The 23,869-nt window shown below is 37.3% G+C and overlaps 1 protein-coding gene across 1 annotated transcript in view; it reads left to right on the top strand.

The window, feature by feature from the left end:
• The window catches only part of Cntn3 (contactin 3), a 354,703-nt gene that overhangs the window by 242,048 nt on the left and 88,786 nt on the right, over positions 1 to 23,869 (top strand). Inside the window, exons 6-11 of the mRNA XM_034512693.2 lie at positions 1,082 to 1,285; positions 2,235 to 2,337; positions 10,322 to 10,506; positions 14,078 to 14,214; positions 16,091 to 16,220; positions 19,801 to 19,951. Of these exons, the coding sequence (XP_034368584.1) occupies positions 1,082 to 1,285; positions 2,235 to 2,337; positions 10,322 to 10,506; positions 14,078 to 14,214; positions 16,091 to 16,220; positions 19,801 to 19,951 (910 nt within the window). The remainder of the gene's footprint in view (positions 1 to 1,081; positions 1,286 to 2,234; positions 2,338 to 10,321; positions 10,507 to 14,077; positions 14,215 to 16,090; positions 16,221 to 19,800; positions 19,952 to 23,869) is intronic.

Below are 23,869 nucleotides of genomic sequence, written 5' to 3'. Positions count from 1 at the left end.
TTATATAGAACTTTATATATTGTAATTATTTTAACTTTTGACAGTTTTTTATACTGGTTTCCATGGTGACTGGACTATGTTACATTCCCATGAGCTATGTGTAGGGTTTGCTCACATTTATGGATCCTAGATTTTTCATAGATACATCAGACCATTGTGTGTATATGACATGAAAGTAAAAATGAAACTCATTAGGAAAAAAAAACGAATGGGAGCTGGTACAGGAGCAAAAGGGTAGGGTTTTCCTATGTGAGAAAAGTACAGTATTTATTTATAAAAATTTCATTATGCAACCCAATAGTATGTATGATGAATATATGGCAATTTACCATTGAAAGAATAAAGAAAGAACAAAGGAAAGAAAGAGAGAGAAAGAGAGAGAGAGAGAGAGAGAGAGAGAGAGAGAGAGAGAGAGAGAGAAACAAAGAAAGAAAGGGAGAAAGATATGAGGATAGACAGGAAGGAAAGAAGAATGAGTAAAGGAAGGGAAGAGGAAAGAAAGAAAAGATGGAAGGAATGAAAGAAAGAGAAAATAAAATGAAGGAAGGAAAAAAAGAAGAAAGGAAGAAAGGAAAGAAGGGAGGAAGGGCAAGCAAAAAAAAAAAAAAAAAAAAAGTCTTTGTAGGCCCAGGAACAGCACATTCAAAGACCAAGGAGCAAGAGAAACCAAGAGTTTGTCAGAATTTGTCAGGGGTATTTATGTTGAGATTGAGCCACTGTTTTATTATTCATAAGGGGCCATGATAACAGTTTGATGCTAGAAATCGCTGTGACATAATTGGTGATTTAGAGCTATGGAACTATAGAGACAGAAATGAAAAGAAAGCAAGGGCAAATCCATTGAGGCTTATAAAAGCATCACCTAGAGTAAAGACAAGGAAGAGAGCAGAGGTGCTGTGTGCACTAGAATGCCAATCAACAGTATTCTCCATCATAGTATAAAATAAATGCAGAATCAGTTTACTAAGTGCTCTTCTGAATGACTTGCAAGGAAAACTTGATGTAAAGGTAATTTTGTACATTTCTGAGTCTGGAACACTTTACTAAATAATGAAATGCATGTCTTCTTAACTTTTGTTAGAACTATCATATGCTTGGGTCTTCAATGAGTATCCATCATTTGTTGAAGAAGATAGTCGAAGATTTGTCTCTCAAGAGACAGGACACCTCTACATAGCTAAAGTGGAGCCATCTGATGTGGGAAATTACACATGTGTGGTGACCAGCACTGTGACAAATGCCAGAGTATTGGGCTCCCCAACCCCTTTGGTGCTACGCTCTGATGGTATGAGACCTTCTCAGTGGAATGCTCATAAAGGCATTTGTTTTTCATTCTTGTCAGCTTGAAATTGTTTAGTTAGTATGTATTTTATTAAAAGCAAAAAAGTCTTACTAAAGTAAAATTGTAAAGAAAAACTCTGTGGCATTACCTCCTAGATCAATGTTTAAGATATAGAAGAAGTCCAATTTAGAAGCTGAAGTTATAGTGTACTTGTTAGAATACTTCCCAAACATGTAGAGAGCTCAGGGGTTTGATTCTCAAAACTGCACAAAGTAGATATGGTGTTCCATGTCTGTAATTCCAGAGTTTAAGACAGGACAATCACAAGTTCAAGGTCATTATGGGCTACACTGTGGGTTTGAGACCAACACGGACTGCATAGAACTATTGAGTGGGAAAATGAGAGAGTGCCAATTTATAAGCCTTGGTAGTTGACCTATTAAAAATAAATCATATCTCATACAGCATATCTTGAACACAAATATGGAAGTGATTTCTAGTCAAGTATAATGGAATTGGAATGCTCCAGCATGTTTCATCACTATGTTTTGACATCAGGGAGCCATTTAATATGTTTAAGATTGGCACTTATATGACTGGGCTACCATTTTGCAAAACCCCACTATAATCTTTGTACTTTAAGGGATTATTAATACATTGTATATGGCAACTTAAATAGAAATGTTCACATCGCGTATAAAATTTAAATGGTATTCATTAAGATGTTTTGCATATTGTAGCATTTTTTGACTATATAAAGCCAGAGTTCTAAATGTTATTCAGGGTGCATTGTTGGTCAAGGGTAGCACAAGTGAGTCATTGCAATCATTGAAGTAGGTTCAAAAGGGAGCCAAAAAAAGTTTTATTTAAAATTATGCCACAGGAAATACATAGTACAAAACGATGCCATAGAGAACACTGACACTTCCCGTTTTGTATTACGAATTCACAGGTGTCATGGGTGAATATGAACCCAAAATAGAAGTCCAGTTTCCAGAAACTCTTCCATCAGCTAAAGGTTCAACTGTGAAGTTGGAATGCTTCGCCCTAGGGAAGTAAGTTCTTTAACAGTCCCACACAGTGTTAGGTTACTAAGGGGAGGAGGGTAGGTTCTATTATTTTGTAACATAATACATTTTTATGTATATGTTAATAAAGTGTTTGATATTTTAAATTAGCATACAAGGTATCAGATATCACTATGACATTTTCCAAAGGGGGAAAAATATGTATTTTTTTTCTTTTTTTTATGTATTTTTTTATTAGATACTTTATTTACACTTCAGATGCCATCCCCTTTCCCCATTCCCCCCCACCCCCCTTAGAAAACCCCTATCACATGCCCCCTTTTCCTTTTTGCATTTATACATTTTTTTTAAAATAATGTTAATCATAAGTGTTATAAGTTTGGAATTGTTCAATCAGAGGTGTAACCCACTGACCGACCTAGATATAACAACTATCTTTGACTGGTGGATATACATGAATATCTACCTCCCTGTCTCCCCCTCTTTCTCTCTTTCATCACCTAGCTTCTCCTATCCTTCTTCTCCTCCTCTTCTTACTCCTTTTCTTGCTCTCAGTACTCCTCCTACCTTAGCTCCTCCTACACATCACCCTTCCTGTTAAAATGAAACTTTTCTCTCAAAATACAATTAGAGCATAATTATGCCAATTTGTACCAGTGAGGTACAAGATAGTCCTACTACCCAGTCCATCATTTTGTTGACTAACCAGCACCTCTGTCATCTATCCTAACTGAAACATTTAGTTCTGAACCTGGCTTTAGGATGAATGTCAGCTGACGACCATCCACTCAAATCTTTTCTCTTATGGTAAATAGCTATAAGTTTTCAACCCCGTCAGAAATCCAGAATGACTGAGTTAACTATAATTGTGGGAAGCACAAAGCATAGCTTCTAAAACTTAGCCAATTTATAGAGACCTCTGAACACCTGAAAAGCCCCTATACTACCGAACATTGGAGCATCAAATCTTCAGCCTTCTGGCCCAGAATCATCTGACAGACCTTGGTGATGCAGGATTATTAAGGACTGATTACTCTGTCTAGGCAGATATAATCAGTCGACTATTCTGCATGTGTGTCCTTTTCTGGACAGTAATTTGTCTGTAGATGGAGAGAGGCAATTCTTGCCTAGTGGCTGTTACCACACAACTGGAGTAACTCCAAGGATGCTCAATTTCTTCTTAGAATCCATGACAGGAAGCTGTCAGGAGCAGACAGGTCTCTAATCAATATGAACATTAATATATAAATATTTGTAGCATCAGTTCTATGGACTTCTGATGTTTTGAAAACCAACTATCCATGTAGGGTAACCTGGACTGTTTTCTGTTAACTCCTCTCGGCTATTTCTAAATAAAATACGGAAAACACCGTAACAATAAACTCAAAACCACGAATTTGCTATAGTCCCTTAACTCATAGGTTAACCATCCCAAATCAGTTAAAAAAGTTAAAAAAGGGCTGGGTCTAGGCATTGTATTCCTTAATGTGTTATACAGGCACAATGCCCATGAGTGTATCAATATTCATCTCATTTTTATATTAATAAGAGGCTCGTACCAATGAAAACCTTAAATTTGAGATCAAAGTAAATTTTGTACCATTTAAGAATTTATAACTTCATCTTGATAATAAGTATATAGATTTCTACCAGTAGGTTATGGCTATGCAGTAAGTCCTAGCTAATCCCCCCTGTTCCAACAAAACCACTACTTATCCCTAGAAAGACAGACCATTATTAACCACATTAGTCCCCAAGCTCAGGGAATAGGGGCACTGACTCTTCTTTAACTTCTTCAAGCTGATTAAGGGCGTTGAGATTTTAGAAGAGGGGTGGGGGGGGAGAGTAAGTTGATAAGCCTCTGGTGCTGTGTCTTCACTGAATCCAGATGGAATTCCAGGACATCAGAGGTTTGGGCAGGTCTGCTCAGTTTGCTTGATGAGTAGATACACCAAGGCTGTGTATTCTGCAATATACAATTCTCAGAACAAGTTTTAGTATCAAGAAAAAAGAAAAAAAAAAATTTCCACCCCCAGGGGGCTGACATTTTTTTTTAAAGATGTTGGTTCTGAAGACTTTTTTTTTTCCCGCTTCTTAAAATTGGTTGTAGTATTTACGTTTCAGATTTTATCCCCTTAGCCTACTTCCTCCCACCACCCAGAAACCTATCCCATCCCCCTCCTCATGCTTCTATGAGGCAGTGACCACACCTACCCCCCTCACTATCCCCTCCCTGCCCTCACATCCTCCCCCACTGTGTGTTCATTCATTCATTTTTCATTCTTTTTTTTTTTTTTTTTTTTTTTTTTTTTTTATGGGACCAAGAAACTCCTCTCCCACCTATGTCTGACAGGGCCATCCTCCCCTACATATACCTCTGGAGTCTTGGGTCCCTCCCTATGTGTTCCCAGGCTGGTGGTTTAGACCCTGGGGGGCTCTGGTTGTTTGGTATTATTGCTTTCCACCTGGGGTCAATAACCCTTTCTGCTCCTTCAGTCCTCTCACTAAGTTCTCCATTGGGAAACCCCTGATCATATCAGTGGTTAATTGTGAACATTGTCCTCTGAGTGTTTTAGTCTTTGGCTGACCTCTAAGGAGACAGCTATATCATGTTCCTCACATTATGCACTTCCAGCCATCCACAACAGTGTTTAGATTAGGTGGCTGTACATGGGGTGAATACCCAGGTGGAAAGGTCTCCTGATGGCCCCTCCTTCAGTTTCTGTTCCATGTTTTGTTTCCCTATTTGCTCCCTTGAGCATTTTTATTTCTCGTTCTAAGTAGAACTGAGGCATCCCCTCTTGGTCTTCCTTCTTCATGAGCTTCATGTGGTCTGTGGGTTGAGTCTTCGCTAATCCAAGCTTTTGGGCTAACATCCGTGGAGATATGTTTGTATAACTCTCTTCTTTTGGGGTTTTTGGAAGATTATTCTTGCTTTTTCTAGGTTGTAGTTTCCCTCCTTGTGTTGGAGTTTTCCACCAATTATTCTTTGAAGTGCTGGATTTGTGTTGAGATACTGTGTAAATTTGGATTTGTCATGGAATATTTTGGTTTCTCCATCAATAATGATTGAGAGTTTTGCTGGGTATAGTAGTCTGGGCTGGCATTTGTGTTCTCTTAGGGTCTGTATGATATCGGTCCAGGATCTGGCTTTTATGGTCTCTGGTGAGAAGTCTGGTGTAATTCTTATAGGTCTGCCTTTATATGTTACTTTGCCTTTTTCCCTTACTGCTTTTAGTATTTTTTCTTTGTTCTGTACATTTGATGTTTTGACTATTATATGGCGGGAAGTATTTCTTTTCTGGTCTAAACTATTTGGAGTTCTGTAAGCTTCTTGTATATTTATGGACATCTCTTTCTTTAGGTTAGGGAAGTTTTCCTCTATAATTTTGTTGAGGATATTTACTGGTCCTTTTAGTTGGGAGTCTTCCCCCTCATCTATACCTATTATCCTTAGGTTTGGCCTTCTCATTGTGTCTTGGATTTCTTGTATATTTTGGGTTAGTAACTTTTTGTATTTTGCATTTTCTTTGACAGTTGTGTCAATGTTTTCCATGGTATCTTCTGCACATGAGATTCTCTCTTCCATCTCTTGTATTCTGTTGGTGATACTTGTGTCTATGACTCCTGATCGTTTTTTTAGGTTTTCTATCTCCAGGGTATTGTCCCTTTGTGATTTCTTTATTGTTTCTACTTCCATTTTTAGATCCTGCATGGTTCTGTTTAATTCCTTTTCCCGTTTGGTTGCATTTTCTTGCAATTCCTTAAGGGATTTTTTGTGTTTCCTCTTTAAGGGTTTCTATATGTCTACCAGTGCTCTCCTTAAGTTCTTTGAGAGTGTTATTTATGTCTTTCTTAAAGCCCTCTATCATCATCATGAGAAGTGATTTTAATTCTGATTCCTGCTTTTCTGGTGTGATGGGGTGTTCAGGGCTTGCTCTGATGGGGGAGCTGGGTTCTGATGATGCCATGTAACTTTGGTTTCTGTTGCTTACATTCTTGCTCTTGCCTTTTGCCATCGGGTTAACTCTAGTGCTGCCTGTACTTGCTGTCTCTGACTGAAGCCTGTCTTTCTAGTTATCTAGCTTGTGTCTGATCTCCTAGGGGTCCAGATGTCTCTGTGATCTTTTCCAGCTGCACTGGATTAAGTGGTACCTCTAGGATGCCTCAGGATATGGTGCCTCCAAGGTAGTAGTCCAGCTAGGTGTCTGCTATTCTGGGTGCAGTGTCTCCTCTAGAATATCTCAGGATACGTTGTCTGAAGCTCTGAGTTCATTTGTTCCTCTGTGGATCTGGATTGAGTGGAACTTCCAGTATGTCTCAGGTGGAATCCAGGGTCCACACAACAGCAGACCTGGCAGAGGTCTGATCTAGGCCTCAGATCTGAGAACTAGTTTCTAAGACACTGTCCAAGTTAGAGCGCCTGGGATCCCTGCTTCCTCTGGGTTCTTGGATGTTGGGGGCAGAGCTGCCACCCAAGATCAGCTCAGTGTTCTGGCCCAGACCGGAAGGAACCAGTGTTCCAGGCTGGGAGTGACTTCCTGGGTCCTTTTGGTTTCCAGTTACTCCCTGTTTAGGGCGGGCCCTGCTGTCTGCTTACCTAAGATACTGCCTGAGTTCGAGCGCCTGGGATCCCTGCTTCCTCTGGGTTCTTGGATATTGGAGGCAGAGCTGCCACCCAAGATCTGCTCAGTGCTCTGGCCCAGACCGGAAGGAACCAGTGTTCCAAGCCGGGAGTGACTTCCTGGGTCCTTTTGGTTCCCAGTTACTCCCTGTTTAGAGCAGGCCCTGCTGTCTGCTTACCTAAGATACTGCCTGAGTTCGAGCACCTGGGATCCCTGCTTCCTCTGGGTTCTTGGAGGTTGGGGGCAGAGCTGCCACCCAAGATCTGCTCAGTGCTCTGGCCCAGACCGGAAGGCGAAAAATATGTATTTTTACCAGATTTTCTTTCCCCCATTTTCTCCTACACTCTGCAACCCTTGATCCTGAATTGAACTCAATCCTCAATTGTTTGCTCTTCCATGTCATAAGTGTATAATTGCCCACCTCGACTCTTTGTATCACTTATGTTTACCCTCTGTAGATCTCATTTTTTAATTTTTTGATAATCACTAAATTTGTGTGTGTGTGTGTGTGTGTGTGTGTGTGTGTGTGTGTGTGTGTTAAGTCTTGGATGCACATAAAAAGGATAATAAATCTTTTTTGTTTTGCTGAGTTTGGATGAGCTCACATAATATACTGATATAATCCATTGAATATCCATTTTTCTGAAAATGTCATTTTTCTTTACAATGGAAAGAATTAAATCTAAGTATGCACCACATTTTATCTGGCTAGTTGCATTTTTTTTAATTTATCAACTAGTGTATCAGTAAATATGGGTGAGCTTGTGGAGTCCCCTGAGTACATGCCCCTGATTATTCTTTTTTAATTTTATTCATTCTTTCTTTCTTCCTTTCATTTTGTTTTTCTGTTTTTCTTATTTCAAAACCTCCATACTTATTTCCATATTGCCTGCACTTCTACCAGCCAGGTATAAGGGCTTCTCCTTCTTCACATTTTCTCCAGTATCTGTTGTCCTGTTTGTTTATGACAGTCATCCTGGCTAGGATAATGTGGCAACTCAGAGTAGTTTATTTGCACTCCATGACAATCATGTAGGATTTTGACCATTTAAAAAAATATTATCAGCGTTTATGTTTTTTCTTTTGATAGCTTCCTGAAAAAAATTTGTATCTTTACCCATTTTTTTTTTCATGGACGGTTTCATTTCGCTGATGTTTAATCTTTCTAATTCTTTGTAAATTTGTAATATTAGCCCTTGTCATAATTTTAGATTGTAAGGATAGTCTTCCATTCCATAGGATGCTTACTCTGCTTATAGTTTCTTTTGCTGTGCAGAAAACTTTTAATGTCATGCAATTTCATTTATTGATCTATGGAGCTGGTTCCCATGCCTTGGAGTTCTGCTTGGAAAGTTCTTGTCAATACCTGTATCTTGAAGGAAATTTCCAATGCTTTCCTCTACAAGTTAGACTTTACATTTTAGACTTTAAATTAATGTCTTCAGTGTGCTTTGAGTTGTTTTTAGTACAGAATAACAGCTTTGAATCGAATTTTTACTGCAGGTGGATATCCTGGTTTGCCTGCAATAAGTTGTCTTCTTACACATTTTTTGACACCTTTGTCAAAATTTAGGTGGCCATAGCTTTGATGGTTATATCCAGGTCCTCTATTCTCTGACATTGGTCTTCTTGATTGCAACAATGTCATTGTAACTTGGTAGTATAATTTGGAGACCAACATTGTGATGCCAACAATTTGTTATTTCCTCGTTAGTATTGCTTTGACTAAATCTGGTCTTTTAAATATACATAGGAATTGGTGGGTTGCTTTTTCTAATTTTGTGATGAATTACAGTGGAAATTTTATGAGTTACATTGAATATATAGATTAAGTTTGGATCATAGCCATTTCCATGGTGCTAATTGTTTTAGTTTAGTACCATGAGGGGTGTGTTCATCATTTTGTCTCTTTCCTTCACCTTCCTGGCTAGGCTTACTCTGAGGTACTTTATTTTTTGAAATTATTATGAATGAAATTCTGTCCTAATTTTGTTCTCTGCAAGTTCCCTTTTGGTATATGTGAAAACTACTGATATTTACCTTTTAACTTTATATCTTGCAATTTTACTAAAAGTGATTCTATAAGGTCCTTTAAATACACAACTGTATCATCTGGAAATAGGGATAATTTGAATACTTTTCCCAATTTTTTCTCTGCAATGCCTTTATCATGTTTTATTGCTCTAGCTAAGACTTATCTGAGCAATATACTAAGTAAGAAGTAAAAGTGAGCATCCTTGGCTCGTGCCATATTTGAGAGAAAGTGGTCTCTGATTTTTCTAGTTTTGCGTAATGTTGACCTTACAGTTTTTATACATACCTTTTATTATTTTGAGGTATGAAACATGTTTCCCTAATGTCCCCCTGACTTTCATCATGACAGTATGCTAAACTTTGTGAAATGCTTTTAAAAATCTATCAAGAGGATTATGTTATTTCTGTGCTTACATTTATTTATATGATCTACTGTATTTATTGATCTATGTATGTTGAACCAACTTTTCATCTCAGAAAGGAAACTCACTTAACCATGGCGAGTCAGTTTCTCTTGTGTTCCTGAATTTGGTTTGCAAGTAATTTGTTAAGAATATTTGCATCCATTTAAGTGTGCAGAATTCATCTATAGTTTTCTTTTTTGCTGTATTTTGATTCACTTTGGGTATCAGGATAATATAGGCTTCATAGAACCTGATAGTGTTCATTCCCTTTGTTCCTTGTCAAACTGCTTGGCCCATGCTAGAATGAGAACTTCTTTAACAAGTTTGAGAATTTAGCAGCACATCCATGTGGTCCTGGGCTTTTCTTTACTCAGAAACTCCTGTTATAGTGTCTATCTTATTGTCTGTAATTATCTATGTAAATCATTTAAAATATTTTCTGGCTTTAATTTTAGTAGATCATGCACATTTTCAAATTCATCCATTTCTTTTAGGTTTCCTAACTTTTTTGAAGTAAAATTTGTCAAAATGCCCACTACTGAACGTCTGGATTTCATGGCTTTCTCTTGTGACAACACACAAATTGTCTCTAATTTTGGCAGCCTGTAATCAGATCACTTGGCAATCATGGCAGAAGGATCAGGAGTCAGGAGCAAGTCTGGGCTACATAATGGGACCCTTCGTGCCTTTTGCTCTTTTTAGGGGGTGTGGGGGTGTTCGAGACAGGGTTTCTTTGTGTAGCCCTGGCTTTCCTGGAACTCACTCTGTAGACCAGGCTGGCCTCGAACTCAGAAATCTGCCTGCCTCTGCCTCCCAAGTGCTGGGATTAAAGGCGTGCGCCACCACCGCCCGACTGCCCAGCCTGCCTTTTGCTCTCTTAAAGCCTTTAGATCTTAAGTCTATGAGATTTCCAGAGAACAGCCAACAACTTGACGATTTTCTTACCAGCCCTGTTCCTCAGATTAATTGGAGAAGAAGCGATGGGATGCCATTTCCCAACAAAATTAAGTTGAGGAAATTCAATGGTGTGCTCGAAATTCCAGACTTCCAACAGGAAGATACAGGCTCCTATGAGTGCATTGCTGAAAATTCACGAGGAAAAAATGTGGCGAGAGGGCGGCTCACTTACTATGGTAAGCAATAGCCTTGGGGAAACTTGTCTCATGGCTTTTATTCTCTCATTGCTGTTCTTAGGGACAGAGGTCCTTATATCAGAAAATCAGGGTTTAATTTGTCACTTCCAATGTTTTATTCTCATTTTGTTAAGCAAGAACAAACATCCGAGAACAAAGAAATTATAAAGAAAGGCAACTTTGCAATCAACTTGACATTCCTTTACATTTTCAAAGTGATTCATATGATAATGAAATCTTTCACCCTTTTTGAAGCATGACCTTTCACATACTTAATCATATAAGAGACAGCTCTCTCTAGTTGCTTTCACTTCTAGAAGAAGTGATTTTTATGTATTTATTTGAAAAGCAGAATAAAACTGCTTATTGAGACAAGTTACAGTTATTATATTAGTAAACCAAATAAACTGAGGATGTTGCCTTGCCAAGAAATATTCAGCCCCATCCAACCATGTAAATAAAGTATCTGTAGACTATTTGCTACCTTTCATTCAGAATCATGTTTGTTTAATATGCTGCTCAATTGGAGAAGGAAAGAATAAATTTTTAGAGGACATTTTTAGGAAATTAAATATTCTGTTTTTTCTTCTAAATTTCTTTTGTTTAGAACATGCATTAGGTTTTGATGAAAATGTAATTTTAAAAGTGCTGAAGTGTTGCTGTACAAAATACATTTGTAAGATGCACAGAAATGGGAGCTTGCTGAATATATTTGCAGTTTAATTATTAGAAACATTGTAAACCTAGTATGAATTCACCAATTTAATAAAGGGCAAATTGCATTATAGCCTATTTATTTTAGTAACTGGTTATTGAAACAATTTTCTGGGCAGTGTGTACAACATACTCAAATCCTACAGGGAAGGAAACCGTTCACTAAGACAGCTGTTAAGACTGTAGAACCTTTTATGGGTCCATCTCTCAATAATTTGAATTTGGCAAGTATATTACCTCTGACAAGTTTAATATTTCTTATGTTACTGGATCTTGGGAACTATTAGGGGCACAGTGAAAGTATGTTTTTACAGCATGAAACATTATATTTTGTAATTTTCCCACATTCTCCCATAAATAATTTTATGTGTGTGTATTATGTATATGCACACATATATACATATGCATCATACATATATTTCCTGTATAATGTCAATGTCTGTAAGTTGGTGGCGTGGTACGGAAATTGTGGTGGTAATAGTGTAGTGGTAAGCTTACCCATGTGAGCTCTGAGTCCCACACACAAAGAGAATTTCTCATACCCTAGCTTAGCTTCTTCTTTCTCCTCATCTACTTCTTGATCACAGCACACTCAGAATCAACCACTGTGAGAAAATACAGAACATTCTGATTTGTTAACTCAGTGCTTCTAAAGATTCCAAATGCTATGTACTCTGTTTAATACATTTCCTCAGGTTGGGATGATCTCTCCACACATGAAATTATTTTCATTGATGCTTCATAATTGTAATTTTGCTACTGTTATGTATTATAATATAAATATCTGCTATGCAGATGGTTTTAGCTGACCCCTGTAAAAGGGTCATTTAGTCTCCACAGTGTAGTGATCCACAGGTTGAGAAGCATTATCAAATATTTGAATGCCTTTAACTCTATGCACCATGATCTTTGCCCAAATGGTAACCATATGCCCCTGAGGAAAAGATCCAAAGCTAAACTGGCATTTAAGTATTTAACGGGCCATGAATCATTTTCTCTCTTTTTTCCTCCCCTTGCTTGGATTTTTTTTTCTGTTTCTACGTATTAATTGCCACTATAGCAAGAAGATGGTTGATGTCAATGAGAAGCATACCAGTGGCTCACATCCTTTTGTTCTACCAAGCATTTATTTATAAATCTCCTGGTCAGATGTGCATCCCTAATGCCCATCGTAGCAATGGAATATATGATTAGACAACGTTAAGATCCTCCCTTTAGAACAGGGTATGAAATCAGTCCTCCCTAAAGTTTATGGGCAATGTAAGCTGACAGAGGACAAGATAGCAGTATAAAAGATTGGTGATATTCTAATAATAAATAGGAAAGTGAGAATAGAGATTAATGCACAAGGGGAAACCAATAGCATCTGCTATACTTAGTCCATTCTATAGATAATATTTTATGTATCTAAGAATAAATTATAAGTAATCACTATAGAGAGCTTAATGGTAAACCCAAAACTTTACCTTAAGATTATATTACAGCATTAATGAGTGCCTTGTAGTATTCTGATTATTTGCTCTAATAATTTATGTAAATGATGTAATAGAGGATTTGAAGGTCAGGCTATGGTTAAGGAAGCAAAGACATAATCGATGTAGCAGTTCTAATCTCAGTTTTGGTCACCAATTTATTCTTCTTTTATGAGAAGAAGAATATTAGGATGGTCAGGCAGCCCTACAGATTCCCACTGGAGATCTCGGCCTTGGTCAGCAGTTTCTATCAAATATAGCTACAGTTTCCTTCCAGGTGGGTCTGATGCCCGAAGCAGGAAAAGAAATTTCAATATAAAGTAGGATGGATTTCATACTGAAAAAACAATTTTATACAACAACAAGAAAAATGCTAAATACCCATAGTTTCCTTTTAATTTTATTTCAAAAAAAAAAAAAAAGAAAGAAAGAAAGAAAGAAAAACAAAGGCAATTTTAGGAGACAGAAAAGAAACACACGAAGACAAATCTTCCTGTGGTTGCAATTAAACAGAAATAAACTGCTGTTCCATGTGGAGGACACAAATGCAGACCCCGTGGCACACATCACATGCATAATGCAATGTGAAACCATTAAGCAATCTCACCTCCCAGGTTTGGCTCTGAAATGCAATCTGGGACTTGGCTAAATACACTGTGTATGTTGCATGGGTGCCACTGGAAGTGGTATATCACTTTCATCTGCAAAAAAAGGGCAGTTTCCAGGTGCCTTGCAAAACATAAGTGAAAACTATTGATTTTTTCCATCCAACTGATTTGCATCCATAATTTGACATTGCTTTAATTACATCCCTTTCTGATATAAGAACAAAATTCGCATTCAGGTTGCCTCTCCATCTTTTTGGTGCTCTCATGTTAACAGGCGAAGAGTTGTGTAACCTGTTCAGTACTTTGTGTTTAAGTCAGAGATATTTCTAACTTGAAGTAAATATTTTTCCTTAACCACAGTTGTTTCTTTCCTATGAGTATTAATATTTATTTCACCACTAAGAAAAATAGCTGCTGTCATTCACTTTGAAGTTGTCATGAAATACAATCTTATGATTCAAAAATATACTTGGGGAAAGTAATTTTCTGTACTTGCATTAGCATCTATTAATAGACACCTGAAGCGTTTAATACAGCATTCAGGACGTTGAAAGCAGACAAAACACAATAAAGTTGGCTTGAGCTATAACACATTGTAACATCATTGTTAAATCTAGAAATGTTTTATATAGCCATTCAGTGAACTAAATATAATTCTAGTCCAGCCTGTGTTAATCTATGGATTGTAGTCTGGTACTTATTTGTAAGACATTTTTTTTTTTATATACTCGATGATTTAAATTTTGTCTTCCTATTATTTGCTGTTCTCTATTATAGCAAAACCTTACTGGGTTCAACTCTTAAGAGACATGGAAATTGCTGTGGAGGACAGTCTTTATTGGGAATGCCGGGCAAGTGGGAAGCCTAAACCCTCCTACCGATGGCTGAAAAATGGAGATGCCTTAGTACTGGAGGTGAGGTGATACACTTGCTTCATCCAACTCTTCCCGCACTTTTAAAAGTATTTTTCCGTTAGCCTCTAGACACCAAGCACCTCAGTAGGTAAAGTGCTTGCCTTCCCACGGGGACCTGGGTCCCATCCTTAGCACCCAAGTTAAAAATAATGCTGAATGTACAAGTAAATGCTTGTGATTCTGTGGCTGGATACATAGAAACACATGGATAGCTGCCAGTGTAAGACATTGTCTAACAGAGAGAGGAAAAGTGGTAGACATAGTTTGCAAATGAGGAGAGACAACCAAGGTTGTCTTTGGCCTTTTTGAACAAATATGCAAGAACATCCACACAAAAAATATGCCACATACACAAACACACACACACACACACACAAACACACACACACACACACTGCAGTTTAGCTCCTAGTAGAAAAATGTAGGGTTTCTACAGAAGCAATTAAAGGAAGGCATGACATACTTTAATATATAGTTTCAGGCCATGATGATGAGGGAGGTATAATGGGAGGTTATGTTAGCAGGATTCAGGAAGCATAGAGCTAGGACTAGATCCTAAGCAGATATCACTTTCGAGCACTACCCACCCATCCCACCTGCCCTAGCAAAGCCAAAGGTTCCAGAGTTTTATATCATCTTTATGTTCAAACACAAAGCCTGCATGGGGCATTTTCCATGTACATCACAATACAGCAAGAATCATAAAAACCAATCACCCAGTCATTTAATGATGTATCTTCACATTGTAATTCAAGGTATGTTGATGATTTTGCATTGATAAGATAATATTAAATATTAATATTAATAAAATAATGATTCTATGTATTTGTGTTAAAGAATGTTTTACTTTAGTCAAACATGGAATATCATTTTCTTTTCCTGTTTTATACCTTGGTCTGGTGTCTGGAGAATAAATAAATCTATGAATTGGCTTCTTTGAGCATTCATTACTTATTTTCTCATTCACTTCACCTCTCCAGCTATGCAACTTCTGCTTTTTCTTGTATGTGTGTACTAAATCAATTACATGCCTTTATATTGCTATATATAAAAACCATCATAGTTGGGGAAGAAAACCCTGGTATGTGTATTTTCTATACTGTCTGAACATTGCTTAATGCATTGATTGTATAATGCCTTAAGCTTACACAATTTTCAAATATATTGTGATGAAAATCTCTCTACTTCCCAGAATGAAAATCAGCCTCCTAGTCCAATTTTTGAGTCTAAATCATTAACCATATTTGAAAATGAAATGGCTCCCACACTTAACCCCTGCGCTCAATAATTATTTTGTGATTTTTACTTGTATATACGAAGCATCAATTTCTATTTCAAAGAAGAAAAAGATTACTTTTCATATCAGACTACCTAGTAGTCTGAGAAAAATAGCAACATCTATTCTCTGATTGAAGTGATAGTACTGTTTATTTATTTTTATTGTTTATTTTATTTATTTGCATTTCAAATGTTATCTCTATTCCTGGTTTCCCCTCAAAAAAATAAATAAATGAAACCTATACCACTTCCCCATGCTTCCATAAGGGTGTTCCCCTACCTACCTACTTACCCACTCCCGCTTCCCCACCCTAGCATTCTCCTACACTGAGACACTGAGCCTTCACAGGAACAAGGGCCTGTTGGAGAGCTCTGGAGAATCTGGTTGGTTAATATTATTGCTCTTCCTATGGGGTTACGAGTCCCCTCAGCTCCTTTAGTCCTTTCCCTAACTCCTCCATTGGAGTCCCCGTGCTCAGTCAGATGGTTGGCTGCAAGCATCCACATCTGTCTTGGTAAGGCTCTGGCAGAGCCTCTTGGAAATTAATTTAAATTGTAAAACTTTATTTATTTGCCAGAAAATTTATTTTCTATCCAGGAAAGAATACAGATAGAAAATGGTGCCCTTACAATATCCAACCTCAATGTGACTGACTCTGGAATGTTCCAGTGTATAGCAGAAAACAAGCATGGCCTCATCTACTCCAGTGCTGAGCTCAAGGTAGTAGGTAAGAATACATTTTTTTGTTTTGTTTTTTTAATTGGGTTTAACCTACTTTTCCCCCTTAAATCCTCCATTGTTGCCAGAATCTAATATGCTGACTTTTTATTTTCCACTCTACCACCAATAGTATTCACAATATTTTTTTATTATTATTCAGGATTTCTAATTAGAGAATACTCTAGTCACCTAGCACCTAGGAAACAAAGGCTGGAGCATTGTTACAAAGCTGAGGCCAGGCAGAGTTACATAGGAATGCAGGCAGTCTGACCAGCCAACCTGAGCTAGAGAGTAAGAGCCTGGCCCAAAAAAGAAAATGAAACAAAAAAACCCAACCCAAACAAAAACATATGTATTTTAAATTATATCAAAAAAAAAAAAAAAAAAAAAAAAAAAAAAAAAAAAAAAAAAAAGCAGCCATGGTGACCAGAATTAAGTTCCAAGGTTAAGTTAAACAAAAAGAAAGAAGGCCCTTCATAGCTAATGGACCATTTACCCAAGCACACTATTGTAGATTAAGAAATGCTTAGCAGTGTTCTTGTGTTAGCTCTTACTGGTTCCTGAAACCAAATGACAAAGTTGGAATCAGTGATATTTGATTCAGAAACTGTGTTTGACTTCATGACCCAGTTTGGAGGTTTAGGCATAGAGTACACTTAAGGTATGATTAACCAAAGATCCACTACTTGAGTTTTCTTGTTTATTTTCTTCTTTCTGCTTGACATGTGTAAGAAAATGAGGAAAATATTCTGTAGTGTTTAGGGCATTTATGCAAAGGACATTGACCTGTCAAATGTCTGAAAAAAACAAACAGTAATTTGACAGCATAGCAGAAATACAGAAGGAAAAGTAGAAAATGGAGAAGGAAGAAGTGATTTATTGTCTCAAAATATTAAGATAGAACGTTTTGATTTGAGCATAACTTAAGCCAGGACATAACTATCACTATTATTTCCAGTTTCTATGGAATACTTCCCAATTCACTGAGTTTATTATCACAGTTCCATGGGAGAAGCAGACCTTCCTAGTTGCTTAAATGCAAATGTCAATACTACATCCTTGGCCACGTAAACTCTTATTTGTCATTGTCTATCACTGAACTGGTACAAATGTCTTGAATAGTGTGAGGCTTTGACTTATCTAAGTCATTGTCTCTCCATTTAAGAATAGTTTTACTCTGGGGCATACTTTGTAAAATTTGGTGGTAATTTAGTGACTAGAGAAAGAACGGGACTCCTGTGTGCTCTTGCCACCATAGTAGAGGCTTCCAAATATTCAACTTTGCATTTCTCCCAACAAATGCTTATGTGATACAAACTTCCAGGAAATGTTGAGGAACACAAGATTAATCTCCATTATTAGTCTTCCCCATGTGTGTGAGCACACTGAAGTTATCTTTACACCTACCGAAAAAAGGCATCAGATCCCATTACAGATAGTTGTGAACTACCATGTTGTTGCTGGGAATTGAACTCTGGACCACTGGAAAATCAGTCAGTGCTCTTAACTGCTGGGGCATCTTCCCTTGGAGAAGACAAGAAGTCTCTTGTCTCTAGAACCTAAAGATTGGAAATAGTTCATGTGTCTCAGGATGAGTGCAAGGATTGTCAGAGAAAATCTGCCTCCTACTATCTGTGACAGAGAAGTAGCATACCACAACAAAGACAAGAGAGGACTGCATACAAATATAAGTTGAAGCACATGTCTCTGTAGAAGCACATGTCACTGCAGGGCCATAGTCCAATTATTTTTTTAAAAGGATAGACTTCTACCTATTTTGCAGTAGAGTTGATATATGGGAAAATAAAATATACATAAGTTAAAATGTGTATTCACATATAAATAGGTTGTTGTTTTACTAAATTTTTTCACAGGATTTTAATTTATGAGACCCACTCATAATAAAATCTTTTTATTTGATTAACTGATAATTACATCATTTTTCCTCCCTATTCTTTTTATCTACCCCTTCTGTGTACATCGCCTGCCCCCATTCCTTTCAAAGTTCACAGCCACCTCTGTTTTCATTATTGTTGTTACATATACATATCAACAAATAAACATATGAATACAATCTGCTGAGTCAACTCAATGTTTCCTACATGTATGTGTTGCTAGGGCTGACCACTCGATATTAGAGAGCCAGCCATGGGGTTTATCCTTGATGAAGACTACTTCTTGCTCTTGGCCAGTTGTTAGTTGCTCTTCATGCAAGACTGGGACCCCATGAATTGTCCCATCCATAATTGGAAATTAACCCTTGGTAGAAATTTTTTTAGGTTTTATTTAAGTAGCCAGGTTGCTGAGATTTCATGAACCCAGCTTCCCTATAATATCCTGAAGGCTCAGTCTCACAGGAGATTTCCTAGTTTACTGGATTTTATAGTATTTCTGTATGTATTTCTCTTCCCAGATGTTCCTTGAGCCTTAGGTGCAGCAGTTGAACATGAACATACTCAGTCACATGCTATGATTGTTATAAAATGCTGATGTGCCAAATAGTAAGTTATTTTCACTGGGATTTACCATAGTATAGAACATTAGAAGCCAGGTGGGTAGGAGCAGAAGAAATGACTCATCAATTAAGAGAAGTTTCTGCTTTTGCATAGGACATTGGTTCCATACCCAACACCTACATGACAGATGACAATTGCCTATACTCCAGTTTCAGGGTATCCAAATCTCTCTTTTGACCTCTGCAGGCACTGCACATGTGTGGTAAATAACATACTTGCAGGCAAAACATTCATACCCATAGAATAAAAATAATTAAATCTTATTTTTAAAGCATCTAAGTGTTATGATTTACACCTAACATCCTATAATTGGGATTCTTGGGAGTAAATCAGGTTCCTAACCATTTACACATATATAGTAAAAGGAATAATGACTTTCTGATTAGCCTATCATTTAATTTAAATGATTCTTACTATGTAGCCTAAAGTTTGACATCAGAGATTTAGCAAGCATGTTTTCTATACATTATGATATTTAATGTGATAAAACACCATTGAACATTACATCTGGATTATGTCCTCTTTCCTCACTTTGTAAGTTACATTTAATTATATAAGAATTTTATGACACAATCTGATTAGCAATTAGTCCAGAACTCTACCATCATTCTAGATCCTATGGCCAGCATCCTCTGAGTGACAGATCCTCACTAGATGCTGTGCCCTAAGGATCATAGAGACCACAGCATCATAATGAGGCAAACATTCCTAAACAGGTTATGAAAAATGGTTTTCTTTAATGAAGTCATGACAGTTATTTTAAATCACAGTAAATATTAAAAGAATCTCCTTGTAAAGCAATAATCTTAAGATTTAGAGTGGGGCCTCATACAGTAGCACAAATTAATTTTTCAGCATTGCATTGTTGAACATAATACACCTTAAATCAGCATCTCCTGTGGCAAGCAGAATTTAGAAACATAGATACAGTGGACCTTTCAAATTACAGTAATTGTTTTAAGTATCTAGTTCTTATTAAATAAACAATTATCTCTCACAGTCTCCTCTCTCTCTCTCTCTCTCTCTCTCTCTCTCTCTCTCTCTCTCTCTCTCTCTCTCTGTTCCCTTCAGCTTCTGCTCCAGATTTTTCAAGAAACCCTATGAAAAAAATGGTTCAGGTGCAGGTGGGCAGCCTGGTAATCTTGGATTGTAAACCCAGAGCCTCTCCAAGGGCACTTTCTTTCTGGAAGAAGGGAGACATGATGGTGCGGGAACAGGCAAGGTATTCTATTCCACACAACACTGGTTTGCTTCCTTCTTCCCTCCTGTGGTGATCAGTAGTATGGTTTTAGTATAAAATGCAATGCTGCATCAGACAGAAGAATGTTTGGTATTTACAAATTAGAACATTAATGGTTTTGTCTTTAGTATTCTCATTACAGGCTATTGATTGTTTTCAAATCTGATAAACCTTTCTTTACATAAAATGCTTTGCTGTGATAAAGATAGTCTTCTGTGGGCCTCTGGGGACAATCAACCAGAATGATCAAGGAATGTGAGGCCCTGATGTTAGACTGCATCCCAAGACAAAAAAGAAGATGGTAAAATGACCAAGTGTGAAATGGAAGTACACATATTGTTGTCTTCTAGGTTGGGATAATTTAGCTGTTCCTGAATGTAGTTTAAACTAATGCTTCCTTTGTTTCCTCATTATAACATTGGAATGAAAGTAAAGAAGAAATCTTAATTAAATGCTTGGATTCTGGACCTGCTCTGCCTGGGTTCGTGTCTTCATTAGGCATTTTACTGGCTCCATGAAATGTCACTGCATTTCTGTGTCTTATTATTCTTTATTTGTTAAGGGGATGATGGCAACAGTTATTGCCTCATGTTGAGAAGCTTGTTATGGAGATGAAATGCATAAATATTCATGACCCATGCTGATCAATACCCACCAGAGAATATGTGTGTATAGTGACTACTATTACTATTGACTAAATGCTTATTTCTTGCTACATACTCTGCTTAGAGATTGTGATAGCTGAGTAATAGCCTCATAAGGCTCACATCTTTGCCCTAGAAACCTGTGGCTTTGATGTGTTAAGCAATGTATCAGTTGCATTTCCTGTGACTATGATAAAATATCTGACAACAGCAACATAAGAAGAGAGGGGTTTGTTTTGGCTCACAGTTTGAGGTTTGAGGGTGCAGTCTATCATGGAGAGCACAGCATGGTAACCAAGCATTTATTCACATCCTGTTCACGGTCAGGAAGAAGAAAGAATTCTTACCTTGTTTTCTTCTTCTTAGAAACTTCAACATCCCAGCCCATGGAATAGTATTGCTCACTTTTAGAATGCTTTTCCTACCTCAACTCAATCTAGAAAGTCCCTTAAAGACATGCCCAGAAATTAGTCCTCAGATGATCTTACACTTTCACAAGCAAAAGTTACCATTACAAATGAACAAAAAAAAAATTAAATTATTAAATTTGAAATTAAGGTTGGCAGTTTGTTCAATTTTATGCTTAATTATGTATTCATTTCTTTGTACATGACTATTTGCATCTTTCTGAAAGAGACAGAGACAGAAATAAAGAGAAAGAAAGAGGGAGAGGGAAAGAGAGAGGGAGAAAATATGTGCCCTCTGTTTATGTGGAAATCCAAGAGCAACATGTGTCAATCAGTTCTTCCCTTTCACTGTGCAAACTCTGGTGATTAAACTCATACTATCAAGCTTGGTGGCAGTAATTTTTATGATATGAGCCATATTTGGAGCCCTGATGTGTCAATTTTTAAATAGATTGTACTACAGAATTAACAAATATCCTGAGCTTTTGGAAATAAAAGAGAAAAGAAAGGTAAAGGGATAGCTAGAGAGAGAAAATCATCTGGGCATCTGGTAAGACCCAAAGCAGAGATGGACCTTGAAGTAAAGTGGTGCTTTAAAGACTGAAAGTGTTGGCAGACAGGGATTTTGTTTCCACCACATGGCGGGTGGGGGGATCAGTTTTCCACCTCTGACATCTGATTGAGCCCAAATGATTCTGGAGTTTTTAGAAGGAATGAAACCTTGTCTCCTTCTTACTGTGATTTTAGCCAATGAGTCCTATGGTGGTATTTTAGGTTGTGTGTTTATGTGTGTGGTGATTGATTACAGCAGAAAAAGGAAGCCCCAACCAAAGCTGTATGCAAGTTATCTGCTTTTGAACATGCTTGCAGCTAATGAGGAATCAACCCCTTGAGTTCAACCACTAAGATTTTTCAATACCAGCTTTTGTACAGGAATCTAGCATCTTTGAGGCAATCTCAGGCTTTTCCAATCACAGAATTGCAAGGATTATTGGGGGAAAAGAGAGGACATTGAACAAAACGTAAAATATTCTTCCATGGTCCATGGATTTCCTTTTCTTAAATTACAATGAATTCTTACTGCAAGTGAACAGCTTTTAAATTACAGGCTTGAAGGCAATCTCATAAGAGTTGGTAAAGCCACACAAGCTGCAATTATCCATTTATATAAGAGGAAACATCTTTATTCAAACACAACTTCAAATGAACAACACAAACTCCAAAGCAGGCGTCTCCAACACAACCCAGCCACATAAGTCAAACAGAAAGAGGTGACTGACATACTTGGTGTTGATATTTATAAACAAGCTTAAAGGTTGTGGTCAAACCCCTTTGTTAGTTTGAACTACACTGAAAGACCTCCAGTGTAAGTCAAGGCCTCCTATGCAACTACCTAATTCATTTTTACTGTGTACATTAATCATACAGTGATTATTTTCCAAGGGCTTCAGTTCTTTGTTCAATGTTAAATCCACTTCTCCTCAGAGCAGTATGCATCTCAGACAGAGGTCCATATTCTTAATCTTAAGTGGGGATAAAAAAAGATTAAGAGATTTAGCCCTAGGCACCCAAGGAGCAATTTACCCTGCACATTATACTATGATGGATTAAGAAAGAATGTAAGTTTAGAAGGTGAAAGAATTTGCAGCTTTCTTGCTTTCTAGTTTGATGTCACATGTATGAGACACTTGCCAACCTTTTTTTCCCCTCACCTATTAAAAGAGATAGTACCAGTATGCCTTATCTACTTGTAATGATAAAATCATTTAACACACAAATTATATTTGGAGATATGTTAAATAGTAAGGTTGAGTTTATATTACATGTAAAGTATTAAAAGACAGCATAATGGAACAGGGCCTTAGGTTTCTGTGTCTTGGTTGAGTGTTCACTGCTTGTCTGGACGTTCTAAAGAAAGGCATTCCAGGCTAGTTTAACTAAATCAATAACTGGCCATTGTGGAGATAACATTTGAAATGTAAATAAATAAAATAGCCAAGAAAAAAAAAGAACAGGCCATTGACTTGGTACCCCACCAATGCACCAGTCAATCTAGACTACTTGAACATCAGCTGCATACTGTCAGCTCAATGAAGAGCAGCAAGAAGGTATACATCTGGGCATAATCCTTTGTTTTAAGAAAGAGATGAGTGGTTACTTCTCTATCGTAGTCTAGATGGGAAAAAAATGCAGTTTTCTATAAGTGTAGCATTCTGGGTCCTTCATCTTGTATTTTCTATGTCTCATGTTTCTCCTGTGGATAATAAAGAAATGTTCAGATAGAAAGATAAAGCTGAAGATAAACAGAAATAAGGAGAAAGGGTGTATTGTGCCGTTGGATGTCTGAAATAATGGTTTGGATTTGGGTTTTATGTCTTTGGACAGCACAAATGCCAGTGAGCTTGTATGCTGAGGGAGCAGGCTGCTCAAAGCAATTAGGACAGAGTTGTGGGCTTGAATCTTGTCCAGGTTCATTGGAAATCAGTGCGGGCTGCTGTTCTTCTCCTGGCAATGTGCGGCCCATATCTTCCCTTTGTGACTGGGTCTGCAGATTTCAGCCAGAACTTGGAAGCCCTTTAAGTGGAAGATATGTTGGGGTTGTTCAACCATGGGCAGTTCCAGTACAGAAGCTGCAGATTCAGATCTCATGTGGGTACATCTAAACTGAATGATGTATATGAGACTAGAAAAGATACCATTTTTAATATGACATTTTCAGTACAGTATTTATGATGAGATTTGACACTAATTTGTTTACCTCCAATATACCATAGAGCTGCTGGCAGCAAATGTACTTACTTAGTCTTTGCTTGTTTAATTACTTGCTTTTAGGTTCTGGGAAGCAAATG

Source organism: Arvicanthis niloticus, chromosome 9 (genome assembly GCF_011762505.2).
Source record: "Arvicanthis niloticus isolate mArvNil1 chromosome 9, mArvNil1.pat.X, whole genome shotgun sequence".
In the NCBI taxonomy this organism is placed as follows: Eukaryota; Metazoa; Chordata; class Mammalia; order Rodentia; family Muridae; genus Arvicanthis; species Arvicanthis niloticus.
Note: the sequence above shows the minus strand (reverse complement) of the source record. Positions and strands in the feature narration are given on the sequence as shown.